Source organism: Pundamilia nyererei, unplaced genomic scaffold (assembly GCF_000239375.1).
Source record: "Pundamilia nyererei isolate P.nyererei 1_Seehausen unplaced genomic scaffold, PunNye1.0 scaffold00008, whole genome shotgun sequence".
NCBI lineage: Eukaryota > Metazoa > Chordata > Actinopteri > Cichliformes > Cichlidae > Pundamilia > Pundamilia nyererei.
The window spans coordinates 2,362,324-2,379,538 of NW_005187409.1; the positions used below are offsets into that span (position 1 = coordinate 2,362,324).

At 41.7% G+C, this 17,215-nt stretch overlaps 3 protein-coding genes and 1 non-coding gene across 6 annotated transcripts in view; 1 reads left to right on the forward strand and 3 right to left on the reverse strand.

The window, feature by feature from the left end:
- The window catches only part of elf1 (E74-like ETS transcription factor 1), a 39,006-nt gene extending 35,553 nt beyond the window's left edge, over window positions 1-3,453 (reverse strand). The window contains exon 1 of one of the 2 annotated variants that reach the window (XM_005722887.2): window positions 3,119-3,453. The gene's annotated coding sequence lies outside the window, so the exon portion shown is untranslated. The other variant, XM_005722885.1, reaches the window with a different exon arrangement.
- A 433-nt stretch (window positions 3,454-3,886) lies between these two features.
- On the reverse strand, window positions 3,887-3,958 carry trnae-uuc (transfer RNA glutamic acid (anticodon UUC)). Its single transcript has one exon. It is a non-coding gene; the product is annotated as a tRNA-Glu (tRNA).
- A 444-nt stretch (window positions 3,959-4,402) lies between these two features.
- LOC102203769 (ubiquitin-conjugating enzyme E2 A) lies at window positions 4,403-7,966 on the forward strand. 2 transcript variants are annotated; one of them, XM_013907856.1, is made up of 6 exons: window positions 4,403-4,811; window positions 6,016-6,096; window positions 6,198-6,223; window positions 6,586-6,675; window positions 6,773-6,861; window positions 6,965-7,966. In XM_013907856.1, exons 1-6 carry the CDS (start codon window positions 4,768-4,770, stop codon window positions 7,091-7,093), a joined length of 459 nt encoding a protein of 152 aa, XP_013763310.1. In that variant the 5' UTR covers window positions 4,403-4,767; the 3' UTR covers window positions 7,094-7,966. The 2 variants fall into 2 exon arrangements, with proteins under 2 accessions (XP_013763310.1, XP_013763313.1); XM_013907859.1 differs by lacking the exon at window positions 4,403-4,811 and adding an exon at window positions 5,376-5,395.
- Window positions 7,967-8,028: 62 nt separating this feature from the next.
- On the reverse strand, window positions 8,029-15,037 carry nkrf (NFKB repressing factor). The gene is made up of 3 exons (XM_005722891.2): window positions 14,639-15,037; window positions 13,214-13,338; window positions 8,029-11,047 (listed from the first exon to the last, which is right to left on the reverse strand). Exons 2-3 carry the CDS (start codon window positions 13,302-13,304, stop codon window positions 8,733-8,735), a joined length of 2,406 nt encoding a protein of 801 aa, XP_005722948.1. The 5' UTR covers window positions 13,305-13,338; window positions 14,639-15,037; the 3' UTR covers window positions 8,029-8,732.
- Window positions 15,038-17,215: the final 2,178 nt, after the last annotated feature.

The following is a 17,215-nucleotide window of genomic DNA, read 5'->3' on the forward strand; positions in this document are numbered from 1 at the left end:
AGTCGTCGACGATTTTGATAGTCGACGTAATCGTGACTAGACGACTAATCGTGGCAGCCCTAGTCTACATGCCTAAATGCATGTAAATACAAACCTGAGTTTCTGCCATGTGACTGGCTGATTGGATATTTTGTGTTAACAAACAGTTAAACGGATGTACATCATGAAGTAACAAGTGAGTCTATCTATCTCTTTAGCTATGTGGTTACATTCACCTGTCTGCTACTGATGTTGACCACATGTGCACAGTATTGTTTTGGCTGAAACACAAAGGATTTGTTAGTGCCCCAATGTGCATTTTCATAATTAACAAATAAGCTAAGCATAGGTATAGGTTTTACAATGATGCTTCATGATTCAAGGAAGGAAACTTGCCTCACAGTAAAGAATGGCAGAATTCACAAAACTAACCCATCCTAACTTCCAAGTATCACAGCAAGATACTTGTATTACACAATCTAGTTGTCCTCCTTTACATGCTAAATATAGTTCTAGTCATTATCAGTGCTTTACGTCATAAAAAAATATGCAGATCCATGAAGAAACCAAGGTCTAATGACTAGACCGAGTCACATGCTTGTGAGGCAAGCAGCATAAGAGCAGAACGAGGTTACAGGTGGAATTTCCCGTCTCTCCTTTCTCTCTGACGTCATGTCCAATGGCAGTGGTTCATTGCTGCTCCTGCTGCCTAGCAATCAAACGTGTCTGACAAGGTGATACTCAGGTGTCAACGGCTTGGGCTGGTTCAACAGTAGCATACAATTAAGGAACTTTGCAATCAGCAGTTCCCCTGCAAGCCTTTAACAGAAAACAGACAGACGTGGGTATTTTTCTACATGTGGAAAAAAGGGGGAAGTTCAACAGTTTTGTTTCTCTTTTCACAAGTCAGTTCCTGCATTTATGCAAGTCATTTGAGGTTTCAGCCTTCCCATATGATTGTTTGTTTAGCATATGAACATTGCCATCTTGTGGTTATTTCTAAGGCATTAATTTACACCTACAAGCAAGGATCATTGAGCAGATTTGGTGGCCATGTGAAATTGTGAGTCATTACGCAGTTATTGAGGTTGAAATTGCATGTGTGGGCACTAAAGCACCAGATAACAGAACTTCATATTAGCTCTTGATACTCAAACATCTCTGAGATTTGCAAGAAGTTTGACTTGTTTTCAAAGATTACCACATACACCAACTTGCAACCAAAAAAAGCTACTATATTCCCTTTCTGCAGCAAGGCTGCTCTGAAAGCTTATTATGAAACTGGAGTGCTGCTTTCTAAATGGGATAAGAGCTCAGTTCTTCTTTTTGTGTAGTTAAATCAATATCCAGAAGCCCATTAAGCCAGGCGGGTACATCTTGGGCAAGGAGACATATCTGATGTCTGAGGAGCCCTTCAACACTTAAAGAAACACAAGGACTCTCCATTGTTGTCCTCGGTCATCTTCAGACTCCTCAGCTGCTCAGGCTGCTGATGGTGACATCACTGTCACAAGATAAGAAGGCTAACAGGAACTGCTTTAGCCTAAACCACACAGTACTCTATCCACAGAGTGCGCAAGTCCACACAGATGAAGCCTATGCAACATTAAAGCAATGAAAAGCAGAGAGGAAAGGGGCAAAGTGTGGGCAGCAGCGTAGCAAGATGTTCCTAAAACAAGGAGCACATGTTTGAAACAAACAAGACTCCACACTGGAGTATATTTGGAAAGTCTTGTTCTGGATAATTGCTTTCAGTGGATTGAAGTTTCCAATTATCCACAAGCCTCTCTGCCAGTGTTCCCACCATGGGAAGTCTAAAGGGGAGAGGGGTGGGTGAAGGACTGGTGGGTCCAGCTGTTCCCGTCTCTAGTGGGACCGTCAGACTAAAAGCTCTTAAATCCCCCCACCTCTTCCCTCTGCGTCACGGCCTCCTGCTCCGAAGGGCCGGCCAATCAGACGGTGTTTGTCGTTCCCATGATACAAGCATCTCAGAGCAAAAATGTAAACATCTGGCAAACATTTAGACTCACTACAGAATAGGGCTGATCAACACTTCTGTCAAGCATGCCAGATCTATATTTGTGTAAATCAGTAAACATTCATTGATCCTGCAGAGACAGAGAGACCCCTGTGAGGAAACCTCAGGGTGTTTCAGTACAACATACTTTCTCATAGCATATATTTGTATTTTATTCAAGAACATTTCAGGAAATTATGAAAATTGTACATAATTACGTAGCTGAAGTTGAAAATACACATTTAAACAGCTCTGATCTAATGTAACAGAAAGGCCAAAAAAAGACAACCAGCTCACCATGACTGCAGACATGAAAAATGACATTCATGCTTAGAAAATTATTCAAATGAGCAGTCATTTCATCTGTAATCTCACTTAATTGCAGTCAGAGATAGAAGATATGCCAATTTGAATATTGCTCTAACTGGCTAGTTATGCACAGACTCTCAATTTCCACACTTTCTAGGCCTATAGTTAGTGCAGCTGACCTGGGGTCAAGGCTATATTTTTCATAATGGAGGACAAAATGAAAGCTCTCATCTAGTAAAACAAAAGTGGAGACAGAAAAAGTGCCCTGGTACTCTTCTGTTATAGCTGATCTGAACTATTTTTCACACACTCATACAGACACACAACATCACACCATGTAGTCACATGCCAGCTGACTGACACAAAGGGGAGTCACAGAAATCTATGGAGTAGTAAAGCAAGGCAGAGCAAAGCCCTGCAGGTCGTGTGGCAGCTTCTAGTACATCATATCGGTTCAGTCGTGTTTCTTTAGAGTGCATTTAGTATATAAATGCTTACATGTGGTGACAAAACACATTATTTCCTGTATCCATAAAAAGAAAAATGTACATTAAGGCGATCTCAACGTTAGCACCCACGCTGTTAGTCACAAAAAAAAAACAAGCAATTACTGTAAAACATGCCTTTTAAATCCCAGATGTACTTACCCCAGCAGAAGTTATCAGTACATTATATTCCCCGGCTTTGTATAGCCAGTAAGAAGCTGTTCTCTTATTTTTTAAGAAGCGGCGACGTTAGAAAAACATCCCTGGAGCGAGTTGGAGACTTTACGGTGCTACAGCTACATCATCACACAGTCACCGGTCAGCTTACCCTCCCGCTGCTTTCGTGTGCTTGCTGACACAAGGTCGAGGTTTTCTCCGGCGGGGGCTGATGCGTGGGGAATTCCTATCAGTCACATTTTCCTGGGAAATAGCTGGCCCGGCACCAAAGTTTTCCCAAAGCGTGGTAGTAGTACGCGAGTCCGAAGCAGACGGAAGCGGTTTAAGAGCTAAAAGGCGTTTTTAAAAAAGTTTCTTAGTTTAAAAAAACGGCAAAAAATGGTTCATAATTTTTATACACGTCATGGAAAATTGTCATTTGCGTGTGTCATGCGCAGCAAAGTTGGATTTTTTCAAGTTATTTACACGTTAAAAGTGAATTCATTTTACTTATACCGTTACTTATACCGTTACGAAGTCGCAGGTGCGATTTTTACAGACAACCCACAGCTTCAGACACAATGTACTTAAAAATTAAGTTGAGAAAAGAGAAAATGACGGTGTTACACGCGAAACTTGGGGTTTAGTTTGAGCAGATTTTGTTCCCCTGTACTCTGTTAATATTACGACAGGCGTCATGGAGATATAAAGTGGGAACAGGCATCTTCCGGGAATGTCCAAGCCCTTGTGAGATGAGAGCAACTGACGAAAACTCCCTGACGGGCGGGGTCGATTCCCTGGAAATATTGACCGCATGCTGTGCCAGACGTATCAAATAAGGAAAAAAATTACTGAATGGTTTTATGTATTGCTTGTATTACTGCCAATGTCAAATCATCATTAAAAGCCTAAATACTAGAAAATGAGACAAAAACAGCAGTTCCCATACCGGGAGTCGAACCCGGGCCGCCTGGGTGAAAACCAGGAATCCTAACCGCTAGACCATATGGGAAAGTCATGTCTGCCAAGAGGCAACATTACTTTTTCACTGGTTTCCAGATCGGTTAAATCATAATTGTTAGTTACTATTATCTGACCTTACAATCTTTTATAGTTTCGCGTTATACATTACACGTTTATGTTTATTTATCATTTACATATGTTTAAAGCTATCCTGTTTTGGGTTGCTGTAGCGTATTATATACAACACTTGGGAACTAGGCACCATCTAGTGGTGTTTGGAAAGTATTGTACATTAAATCTCAATATCTTAGGCACGGGTTACACCTAAAGTAACAGCTAACTGGGTATGCATCGAATAGATCAGTAAATTAATAAAGTCAATACTGAACAGGACGACAAACAGAAGATAGGCCCATTTATGAGGCGTTAGCGCGTCCTAATCAACTAACGTGGGTGCAAACATATGACGTAATTTTTGCTGGGATAGTTCAAGTGTAGAGACGGGTTCCACCAACCTACATAAAAACGCTCTAGCGATAGTAAAAACGAGCTTCAATATATTCGTACAAGTACAGGAACATCCAAAAGTTTTATTCTGTATCCACTTTTTAATTTGGCTTTATGTGATTGTACAGTTTACTAATTTCAACGCAAGCGGCGTGAGGTCTCCCTTTCGGGTATTTGGTACAGTCGTTATGCTGGCGAGGGGCAGCCAAATATTTGACAAACTAGCCGCAAATCGTTTAGCTTAGCCAGCTAAGAGTTAAAATAATACACCGATTAAAAAAAGAACACGCATTTCATCACGTTTGACCCGCTTAGGTATTTGTTAACGATTTGGGTTTCCATTTAATCAAGATGTCAACTCCAGCAAGACGACGTTTAATGAGAGATTTTAAACGGTAAGCGAAAGGAAAACAACAGAGAAGTAGCTAAGGTTAGCCTCCTGCCGCTAGCTTGTTAGCGTTAGCCCAAACGGCAATCAAAACTACAACACCGCTATTAAACAACAACAATAAAATTCAGGGTCTTAAAAACACGAGATGATCATAAGTGGGTGAAGATTCGGGTAGTACTAACGAATGTTTGACTGGTAAGCTACTGATCTGTAAAGATAATTACGCCGGGGCGCTGACACCGGTGTTAGCAAGGCATCCGGGAGTAGTAACGTTCAGGTAGTGCAACTTAAGAGTCCCGGCTTATTTTAGGTGTCGTAGTACTAACTGAGACGATCACCGAACATTTAGCCTAAACTGTAAACTGCAACATTTCAAAATGATTTCAGTTGGATGCGCTTCTAACTTGTAATTAAGGTTGTAGTCAAAGCGAGTAGCCAGGTGGCCCTTCAAATCCAGGTGAAACGTTTAGATAAACTGTTCATATACACACTGATCTGGGAGACCTTCTATCCGTGGGCCTTGACAGAGGGCTACCTGAACCCGAAGATCAGAAACCATCTGCTATGCAGCCACTAAAAACCTGCACAGTATGTTCCAACCACACAGTACTGGTGGTCTCAAGGTCCAAAATCTAATCTCTTCTGGGCCACTGTAACACGATATTTATAGTATTTCAGCATACTTCAAGAGCGTGACTAATAGGATGAACTTGAACTGGTTAAATCAGACAGGTAGTGGTTGTAATGGCCCTTCAGATGTGTTTTTAAAAGGACTCTCTTTTTGTTTTTTGCCTCAAAACATTACTCTGAAAAGTTTCAAGTTTCTGTCTTACAGCAGGCAGAGACATTAAACATCATCATAAAAACATGGCTTAAATAAAGCCGAGTAGCTCTGTAAAATATCTCATTAAGGTAAAGCTACACAAAAGAAGAAACACAATGAAACGGAAAATAGTGGAATTATATATATATATATATATATGTATATATATAATTGCCAAGCACTAAGTGTATGTTATTGGTAAATATGTAGTGTCAGAGTCCTTTTAGGATTAATACATTAGGAGGTTCATTTTCAGTTTTAAATACTTAACTCGCCTGCCCTAATGACCAGCCTAAGAGGTAATAATAGTAAAGACTTTGACAACTGACTGTTTCAGTCATTTTCTTTACCTGTGATATAACTGTGTGTCCATTTTATCTGTCAGGCTGCAAGAGGACCCTCCAGCTGGAGTTAGTGGAGCCCCATCAGAAAACAATATCATGGTATGGAATGCTGTCATTTTTGGGTAAGTTGCTCTAATAAAAGCTATATCAGACTTTTTGTGGCTGTTTTGAAAAGTGCGTTTTTGCAGGTGATTTATCCCCTTTACTGTTTCCTCTTTTGTAGACCCGAGGGAACACCTTTTGAAGATGGTAAGATGTCCACAAAGCCCTTTGCATCCACATAATGCATCTTCCCAACGCTGACCTGACATTAACTCAGCAATAAACCATGATGACTGTTAAGCATAGAGCTTTCGTAGTTGGATCATATCGATTGGTACAGTTTTGAGTATATTTTAGTGGAAGAATTTTTTTTTTGTTTTTGGCCAGAAAGCAACAACTGCTTATCGTTATGCATTGATTAATGTATTTATTAATCTTAAACTTTTTAATATTTGAAAAACATTAATAACGGCAGAGAAGACACTATCAATCACCATCAATATACATGGTACTCTATATCCAAACAATTCTGTAATTTAATTCACGTTGTGCTGCTCCTTCTCTCTCAGGAACCTTCAAACTTACCATTGAATTCACAGAGGAATATCCAAATAAACCTCCGACAGTGAGATTTGTCTCCAAAATGTTTCATCCAAATGGTATCTACCAACATACTGAGTTTGAGATATTTATTGATGTTAAAATAATCACGCCCTAAAGTTTTAACATTGTGTGGTCTTCAATGCTCTTTTGCAGTGTATGCAGACGGCAGCATATGCTTAGATATTCTTCAGAATCGTTGGAGTCCAACCTATGATGTGTCTTCAATCTTAACTTCAATACAGGTATCCTGCCGCCTTACAGTAATGAGTACGCAGCTCTGACTCTTACGCCATAAAATGTTATTAGAAACCTAACCCACAGGCATTCTCTGTTGTGTATTTAAAGTCTTTACTGGATGAGCCAAACCCAAACAGTCCTGCCAACAGCCAAGCAGCCCAGCTCTACCAGGAAAACAAACGGGAGTACGAGAAAAGGGTTTCTGCTATTGTTGAACAGAGTTGGCGTGACTGTTGACCCCCGTTGTCGTTGGGAGTATGAACAGTGTCCAGCCCAGAAACAAGAAAACACTGATCAAGAAAATTGACCGATCTCACCAAAATGAAATGACACATCTTAAAATCCTTTGGTATATTTGTCCCCCTAACTGTTGCAAAGTTTGTATGCCGTTGTGTTGTGGCATTCACTCCTGCTGAATGCTGTTGTTGGGCAATAGCGTATGTTTGGTAAAAGTTAATGTACCTTGTTATATCCGGGTTACTTGCTACATGCCCCAACGTTTTGTTTCTCTCTTCTCTCCGCCGTCACTTTTCTACCCATTTATTCATACATGAAGTAATGTGGTCGGATGATAGGGCGACAGATACTTAGATGTGCTTGCTGTGTGGTTTGCTGTGTAGATACTGGCAGTTCATATTTACAAAAAGCAAAGCTGTTCTTGGGTGTTTTGGGGCTCACTCTTCTTGGTTTTGTCTCTGCCTGTCAAAAGCCTTTAAGAGGGATCGAAAATTAACCTGGCATAGACATCCATCCCTCTAACAACTCAGCAGATGCCTTTTGGGGGTCATTTTCTCTCTCAGCTTTTCTTGTAAAGCCATGCCTTTGATTTAAAAGGAAAATAATCTAAACACAAATGTCCCTCTTCAATACAGAGAAAGGATATTTCGTACCCTGTCCAAGCACTTAACTTGGTTTCATAATGCTGACTTTTTAAAGCTGTGTAAACATTTCTATGCTATTTTACAATCTTGGAAATCAGCTGCCATGAAAAGCTGATTACACTGTTTTAAACAGGATGGTGTCCATTTTCAGATTATAAACCTTTGCACCGGTAACCCATGTAACAAACTGTACATTTTCTTGTAAATAAAAATAAATATACACCATTTGTTTGCTACTTATTTCTTAACCCAGATGAACAAAATATTTGAATTAATTTCAGCCTCTTTGATGATTCTCAGTTTTAATTTATTCAGTCATTACAGCTGTGAAAACAAGCAGACACGTTGACTGTACTCACATAAACCAACACATCTGACATTAACAAAGATCACAGCTTACAATGTGAAGATTTTCTGCTCATGGATGCAGCTCTTGTACTTGTAAAATGATCTCCATGTTCTGAAATAGCAAACAACATTGCAGGTATTGCTGAATAGATGCCTTATTACTACAGTGGGACTGGTATGAGCACCTAGCTACAGTTTGATGTTAATGCCGTTATAATCCTTGTCTTTGATGAGTTAACTGTCTACCAATGTTCACAAACAAGCAGTGAGAAAAGCTGCATATTCTGCCAGGTTTCTTAAATAGTCACAGAACAAAACAAAAGGTGACAAAAGCCTAAATGTGTTTTTTTTAAACTGGAAAGAACAGGAGCGTCATTAGGAGATGATACCACAATGCACTGACCACAAGCTCATGTGGAAAAGCAGGAGAGACAAATCCTACAGCCCCTGTTAGAGCTAAAATACAGTTCATGGCAAAGGAATGCTGAAACCACCAGAGATACCTGAAAGATTCTCATTTATTAACATGTGCTGGAAATTTGTAACATAGTACAAACACAGCAGGTACGCTTGAGTGCAGTTTGCCTTCAAGTCCAAGACGATGAATGCGTCCTTTAAAAAAAAAAAAAAATATACGATTTTTCCTATCATGCAAATTCGTGTGAGGTCTGAGGTTTCACAAGCTCATATCGGCCCACCTGTCCTTCCTGTAGAAGTTGACCAATGAGCTGGTCTTTGTGTACTTTGCGGCTGACGACGAGGAAGCGTTGCCATCCCTGTCCGTACGACTTGCTTCGCAGCCCGTATTTCTGGGATATCTGGTGGATCTGTTTGCGTTCGTCATTGGTGAGGTCAGTGGAGAAGCGGAGATCGTCCTGGCGGTCTGAACTGGCGTAGCTCCGAATGATGTCCTCGATGTCGCGCTTGCTGAGCTGATTTGCGGTTTTATCCGTGTCCATACCCAAACCCTCTCTCGAGAACTGTTCCTTCACTCTGATTGGCTCTGCAATTCCATCCCCGTCGCGGCCCAGACCGCCTCCTTTCCAGCCCATCTTCCGGAGCAGCTGGTTTCCAATGTTGTCTTCCTTTATCTCCTGCCTCGTGGCCTCTTCGCCTGAGCGACCCATGATCTGAGAACGTGATATGGCGTCGCTGTAACCCTCCTTTCTTAAGTTGGATTTGACCACAGCCTGCGTCTGTCTCAGTGTGACTAAAGCCTCCATCGCTGCAATGTGCTTCACTATTTTCTTTGGCCCAATTCCTGCTGCGACATACTGTCCTTCTAAGTAAACTTCACACTTCCAGCGATGATCGGGCAGAACTGTAAACTTGTAGTCAGCAGTCACTTTATTAAACTGAGCGGTATCATTAATAATGCAGATTGCATTGTCAGAGTTTTCCAGGATAACCAGCTCGCTCAGCTTCTTTTTGCCACCTTGTTGCCCGAATCGTCCACCAAAATCTGACTGAATATTTCCTCTGGAGTACTGAGACTGCGGTTGACGTTGCTGCTGCATCTGCTGCTGCACCTGCTGCTGCTGCATCTGATGCTGCATCTGATGCTGCATCTGCTGCTGCATCTGCTGCTGCTGCTGCCGTTGCGCTTGGTTCAGGCGAAGTTTTCTGACCGCCTCCTGCGCTGCTGCGTGCTTAGAGCTCTTTTTGGTGCCCATCGCCTGTGCCACCAGCTCGCCCTGCAGGAAAACGCTGCACAGCCATTTACTGCTGTTGGGCAGCAGATCAAATTTATAGTCTATCGTCATGCGATTAAAAGCTGCAGAGTTGTTCAGTATGCAGATAGCGTCGTGAGCATTGTCCAACACCACAAACTCTGTCCAGTGCTTATGCTTGTCAGGCTCGTACTGGCCCTTGGAGCTAGGTGTCGGCTTATCTTCCGGGTTGCGGAGTGCAGGCAAAAATGCTGGTGTTGGGCTGTGTAGCTGGCACACAACCATGTCATTAACTACAGTGTGTCTGAATTTACGCTGCACGACACGAACCTCGACTGGTTTCAGGAAAAGTTTTACAGCCTGCTCAGAGGCTCTGTCTCTTGCCCCATTTTTACTTCCGGAGTATCCAGTAGCGAGATACACACCCTGGCATCTCAGTTCACAGGCGTAGCCGTCTGTCGGTACTTTCTTGTTCTTTGGTAGATCAGCCTGAGGAATATCCTTCAGGCTCACATAAATATACTCAGGGTTGGTTTTGCAGGCCTGGATGCTACGGCTCAACATGAAATTATAGTTTGGTGAGTCACTTCCAGTCATGTACATAGGGTCCCTAAAAGCAACAGCCAGTGCAGATGCTACATTGGCAATCAGCCTTTGCTTCTCATCTAATGTTGGCTGAGATATTGGAAGAGGCTGCAATGAAGAGCCCGACTGAGAAACATTAGGACTGCTCCTCCCCGGGCTATTGTAGACTCTGCTGAACAGCCTGCTCGATGACGGCCTGTCTTGATGGCTGTAGCCCAAACCCTGACGTCCCGAATCCCAGCCTCCTGATCGCCCCCCTCCCCCGTACCCATTGTACCTGGGCGGCTGAGAGTAAGAGTCTGAACTCCGAAAGTTTTGGGCTTCATATTTTGCTGTGTACTCCTGCTGTGTTTTTGCCAAGAAGTTTGACGACGACCCACGACTTCCATAACCCAACCCACTACCTGAAGAAATGTCTCTGTCTCTTTCTCTGTCCCTGTGGGAACCCCAGGAGTCAGATGTGTATGCTGGCACTCTGTCAAAAGCGGGCCTCATTGAGGAGGATCCCTGTGCTCTGCTGCTGCTATTGTACAAAAAGTGTTCAGAGTCCCTCGGACTGTACAGCTCGCTCCTCCTGCGCTCCTTATCGTTCTCCTTCTCATCAGTGTAGGTTCCTCCACTGCTCCCGCCGCTTACGAAGTGCACAGGCTCAAATCGAGGTCTGGAACCAAATTTTGTCAAAGGCATTTTTCTCATGGGCTCCTCTCCTGCAATAAAATGACACAAGTAAGCAATTAAGGAAAAACAAAAAGGACCCATATAATCACAGATGTTTACAAAAAAAGTAATAAAGACATCTTTTATAAAACAGAGAGCTAACTTATTTTTATTACAGTGGCATTTATCGTCAGGTTCCTAAACATATGAAGAGGTAGTGCACAACATGTTAATGGTGTGAGGAGCTGAGCCATATTAGCTTTTCAGACTAACTGTAGTTTTGACACTCTACATTTAGCTAATGATTTCACCAAATGATTTGGCCTTTTAAAACAAATGCCAACATTTTTCATAATGGATTTTTACATGTGCATGTCAGATGTAGGCTGAATAGTGCTGTGTGATCTGACTACATGTGTGTCTGCATCTTCAAAACTAAATGATAAAAATTAAAGGAAAAAAAACCCACTAGCACCTTATTTACAGATAGTGTCATTGCAGGATATCGACATACACCTATTGCATCCCTGGTCTGTAAACAACAACAACAACAACAACACAGAACTGTCTTTATACTTTCAAAATAGAGAGCTGCAATGTTGCTGAAACCTGAAGCGTTAAAACACACCTCTGACTCAGGCTTCCTCTGCTTTTCCCTGTGAGCCTGGTGACGTATATTTAATCTTTTCTGTCAGCACATAAGCTGTGTGTTCAACTGCTGAACTTTGCATTTATCTAAACAGTAGTGCTAGCAGCTGTGCAACTGTGTGTACATTTTCTTATTATTACTATTAAACACAATTAATAACAGCAGGTCCTACTGTCCTGAATTTTGGATGTGTGCGCACTTCAATGTCGATGATTGGATACAGGAACACTATGAAATTAGAGTGATCTTATTATTCAATTCATTATTGTTAGTTGTAAGAAGTCTGTAAAAGTCAGTGCTGGCTGAACCACTGAGGCTGCCACTGTAGTGCAGTGGAAAATAAACAAAAGGCTAAATTAAATTAGAGCTTAACTGTAATGTATTCAAACTAATAATAGCAAAGATAACAACCTGTAAACTGGTATTAACTCATTCACTGCCAGCCATTGGCAGTGAATGAGTTAAACCCATTGACTCATTCACTGCCATTGACGGCTATAGACGTCAATGGCAGTGAATGAGTTAACAATGAAACATAGTTGGGATGAAGACCATGCCCAGAATGACTAGAATGAAAGAAAATACATAATTCACACAAACACATATTAAATAAAATAGAGAGATGCATAAGGTATATTAAGGTTGTGTCATTGTTCAGCCAAGGAAAGCATGTGAAAAGGAAAATGTCTCCAGCTTGGGAAAGGGTGAAACTGCAGATCACCCGCAGCCCTTGGTGGATGCAAAATAAAATATAAATAAAATATTGTAATATACTATTGCTGTTATATAAAAAAAGATAATAGCATTAATAATGAAATAATATTAATATGAAGAGGCACCTCAGTCAGTTATGATGTGAGGTGGATAATTGTTAAAAGTAGTCTGCATCAAGCTTAAGGTTTGCTCAAATTCAGTACAATGACATATGAGATGAAGAAAATAAAGAAAATATCTAAACTAATAATTATATATATATTATTAACTATTGTCAGTGCTGAGTGGTGCTTGGAAACATATCCTGATGACCTATGTGGGATTCACAATGCCACATTTGTGTCCACCTGAGTGGGTATTGGGCTATCCAGAGTGAAGGATTATGTGTGTGCAACCTACAAATTTTACTTCAGCTCTTTTGTCTCCTATGCGGCGATCTAAAGGGCCCAATAATAGCCTAAACAAGAATGGCGCACAGACCAGTTTCCCCCGGTAAATATAAACTGTGAAAACTTAGGATCTGCATGGGGCCAGTGCACAGCTATGAGAGGGATGATGGGAAGATACAGAATAAATCTTAAATTAGTAGCAATATTACATTTATTTTACTTTCTCATCAAACGTTTTGACTGTGCATTATAGCAGCTTGGTTTGGTCTTGTTGATGAACAAAACTTGACACTGTCTTTGTTCCTGTTTTTAAGATCATGTTGCTATCAAACACAGAAAACTTGCTGTATCTGATGATCACATCCTGGGGAAAACCATGAATTTAAGTTCCGCTGATGTCCCGGAGTAACTTTGGCATGTTAAAACAGAAACAGAAAATGACAGCAACCCAGATAAACACTCACTGCCATCAGAAGAAATATGTCTCTTTTTTGCTTCAGAACTGGGACTTGGCTCAAAGGAGGGCATCTCGCCAGTGTCCGTCCCTTCTGCCATAACCAGCACCGTCCAAGTCAAATCCAGGCCATACCTGTTAATGGGGCCAAGGATTTCAGACAGATTAGGCAAATGTATGTGTTACAGTTTCAGCATAAATAACCAGAGATCATCTTTTTCTTGCTGCATTAAGGGGTCACCACAGTGGATCATCTACCTTCATCTCACACTATACCTGCCATCCTCCTCCGTCACAACAACCTTCTACATGTCCTCCTCCTTTCTCTTATCCTCCTGCCTGGCAGCCCCATATTTAACATCCTGTATCCAATATATCCACCATCCCACCTCTGCTCATTTTCAAGCCATCCCAGACTTGCCTCTCTAACGCTGCCTCCAAATCGCTCAGCCCAAGCTGTCCTCTGATGTGCTCATTTGTAATCGTGCGCATCCTGGTCCCTCCTAGTGAAAATCTTAGCATTTTCAGCACTTCCATCTCCAGCTCCGAATCCTGTCTTCCTGCCAGTTCCAGCGTCCTGAACCATACATCACAGCAGCTCTCACTACCATCTTGTAAACCTTGCCTTTCACTCTTCTTACTATCCTTCTGCCACTCATCTCTACCCTCTCCAGTCTGCCTGCACTCTTTTCTTCACCTCTCTTGTGCACTGTCCATGTGGGTGGTTGGCCTAAGTATTAAAGCTTGTTTGCTTTCACAACCTCTACTCCTTGTATCTTCACTGTCTTCTTCTCATTTACACACGTGATGCTTCTGCTGACTTTCACTTCTCATCAGTCCATACCTCCACATCCCCAAACTTTCCTCCACCCGGTCCCTAAAGATAACAATGTCATCTGTGAACACCTTATCCAGCCTGGCCTCATCTGTTAACCTGCCCACCATCACTGTAACCATGAAGGGGTTTAGAGAAGAACCCTGTCTCACTGTCCTCATACATGTCCTGCACCATTCTCACACACTTCTGTCACTCCTGACTTTCTCTCACAGTACCACAGCTTCTCTCCTCGCGCCCTATCACGTGCTTTCTGTAGCTCCACAGACACAAATAGCTGGAGGTAACGCGTTCATTCACACTCCATGCGGTTAGCAGAGAAAACGGTCTCCCAGCAACACGTAGAGTCTAAAATACAAAATCCGTGAATGGGCAAAATGTTAAAATACCGAAATGTATATTTTAAGCCTATTATGGATGTTAAAGTGTGAGAAAACAGCTGGATTTCATGCCATCACAATCGCCTCGACATAGTGACGCAGTACACCGACAGCTTCCATCCTATGCAGGGTCCATCCCTCACAAGCAAACACGTTGGACAAGCTAAACACATTTATCAACATTTAAGTTTCTCGTTAGATATCAGTGTAGTGCTCTTACCTTAAGGTGTAGCCTTTGATCCCATCTACATGTACACTTGTCTTTTAACTGAACTGGAAACAGCGCATTTATGCTTACGATCAACCGGCAATTATTATTATCGTGCTAGCATTAGCCCGCTAACTGATTCTGTAGCTTCCAGCTAACCCAGCCCCGCATCAAAAACTTGATCACACTCTTTGATAACAGTTAAAGGATCAAAACAGACCAAAGAAGAAACCGTCTGGTAGGTCTGTTCTCTTACTAACTCTTTCCTGAAAAACTGTAGTTGAAAATGTTACAAAAAACCAGCTTGCAGCTACAGCTACCCATTCAGCTAGCAGGAAGCATCCATTTTCTGGTCCAGCTACAGCAAAATCATGGCGTCTGTCACCGCACTGCCCCAGAATGCATTGCGTTTGATTATTCGAGAGCACATGTAGCGTACAAAACAGGCTCTCGTGGTTTGTGTTTGCAGTGCTTTGCCACAGTCTTGAGCCTCCTCTCATTTCTTTGTATTTTGCTTCCAGTGATCCAGACTTTCTTGGAATTTTTATGGTGTTCAAAAGCAATAGTTCACCAGGCTGAAGAAAACATTTGATTTGTTTACATTTATTTAGTTTAATCTACAGAAGTGTCAAATGTAACATTATGACATAGGCTACCTATACTAGTAGTTTTGCAGAAACAAGGTGATTCCCAAAGACTTATTAGCTGAAAACTTGGCTGGAAAGTGGACAATTAGTATAAGACAAATAACAAGTAGAAGGCCTATGGGAAGGAAAATAATGAATAATCAATAGTACCTGAAAGTCATGCAGGAACTGAGAGACTTCCAATTTAATTTAATGTATCACCTTAAGGTGCTTTATATGGTAATAGAAAACCCCCAGCCTCAAATGACCTTCTATGAGCAAGCACATGGCAACACTGGGAAGGAAAAACATCCTTTTAACCTCCCACAGAACCCGGCTCAGGGACAGACAGTTATCTCCCACAGCTGGTTGGGAGTCAGGAGGAAGACAGAGATTAATAATAAGTAATGATTTAATGCATCAGATGATCGGTCTGCTAAGCGAAACAGGGAAATGACACAAGAACTGGTATGAAAACCTCGAACAGGGATTTATGAGTCTAAATTTGAAATCTTTGATTCAAAGTTTGATCACTATGTTGATGTACAAATTACTTTTTAATACACAGTGTTAATACATTTGTTTTTGTCAAATGTCATACAGACTGCCGCGATGTTTTGTTGTTGTTTTGTTTTTCTTGTTACTGTTTGATCTCTTTGCAAAGGTAAATGCAACTTAGGACAACCTGGTTGTGTGTGTCTCAGTTTCTTTCAGATTTCCAGAATGAGCTTGGTTGGTGTCAGAGGTGGGATCTCTTGGCTTTTACTGATCTTGAAAGAAGGCTTTCCAGCCTCTAACCTCATGTATTTGAGAGATGGAGAGCCTGACTATTTGGACCCCAGACCATCTCCATGGGGATTTCTAGGAATGGAGCACATTGTCCTCAAATGGCGAGAGATCTGAAATAAACTGTTAGAATTTAGGGGGACGAAACAGGAAAACAATTGTTTCTCTGTGTTCACATCTGGTCAAAAGGTGATTTCAGGGATGAGTAAATGCTGTGTTGCAGGAACACTGGGAATATTTTTCAAAGAAAGAGAGTAATTGAAGACTGGCTCCTCCTTGCTGAATTGACTGTCCATCAAATTATGGTGAAAAACACTTTGGATTTGTGGTGATGATTGCCTCTAGAGTAGAGATCAGGGACATCAAATAGACAAAACTGGACATTTGTGAGCGTGGGAAACAAGTCTGATAAAGAAAAATACCAATCAAGAGTTGGATTGTCTCCAAATGTGGTTTATGTGAATAGGATAGTGATCAGGGCTTTTTGTGTTTGGATAAAACATTCTGGATTTCTGCAAGGACAGAAATTCAAGAGATAAAATACAAGAGAAAAAACATGTCCAAAATCACCTGAAAGCATTAAATATGTGGAAGTATGAGAAGCTTTGTCAGAGAAAGTTCTTGTCTGTATCTCTCGTTAGAGCCTCAGTCTATTAGAATGGACCATGACCCTGACTCTGGCTCTTCAATGGCTACACCTACTCCACCTCCACCCCCACCATTTAGCAGAGATGACGAGGAGCGCACAGTGCCTGCAGACTCTTCCAGTGATTCATTATCAACCACAGCCTGCCACCGGAGGTTTCATATCCACAAGCTGACTCATCAGAAAGCATGATCGCCTCCACAGCAGAGTTTTCTACCACAGTAAAGTACACCCGACAGCTACACCCAATATGTCCCTTAAATGCCCACAGTTTAAGTGACAAGCACCAATGTACAGCCCCTATTAATCTTTTGACTGTGATCAGAAGCTCATATTAAAGAAGCCAGGAGTCATGACTGGGGAACAAACTATAAACTCTAGAAGCATCTAGGATCAGACTTCAGCAGACATCACGAATGGGATGATTGTGACAGTGAGGCGCACATGGAGGCCACAACAGCCCTGTGCAAGGTCATGCTGACAATCTCCTCAGAGCCCTACAGAAGAAGACAAAGGACAAGAGCGAACCAT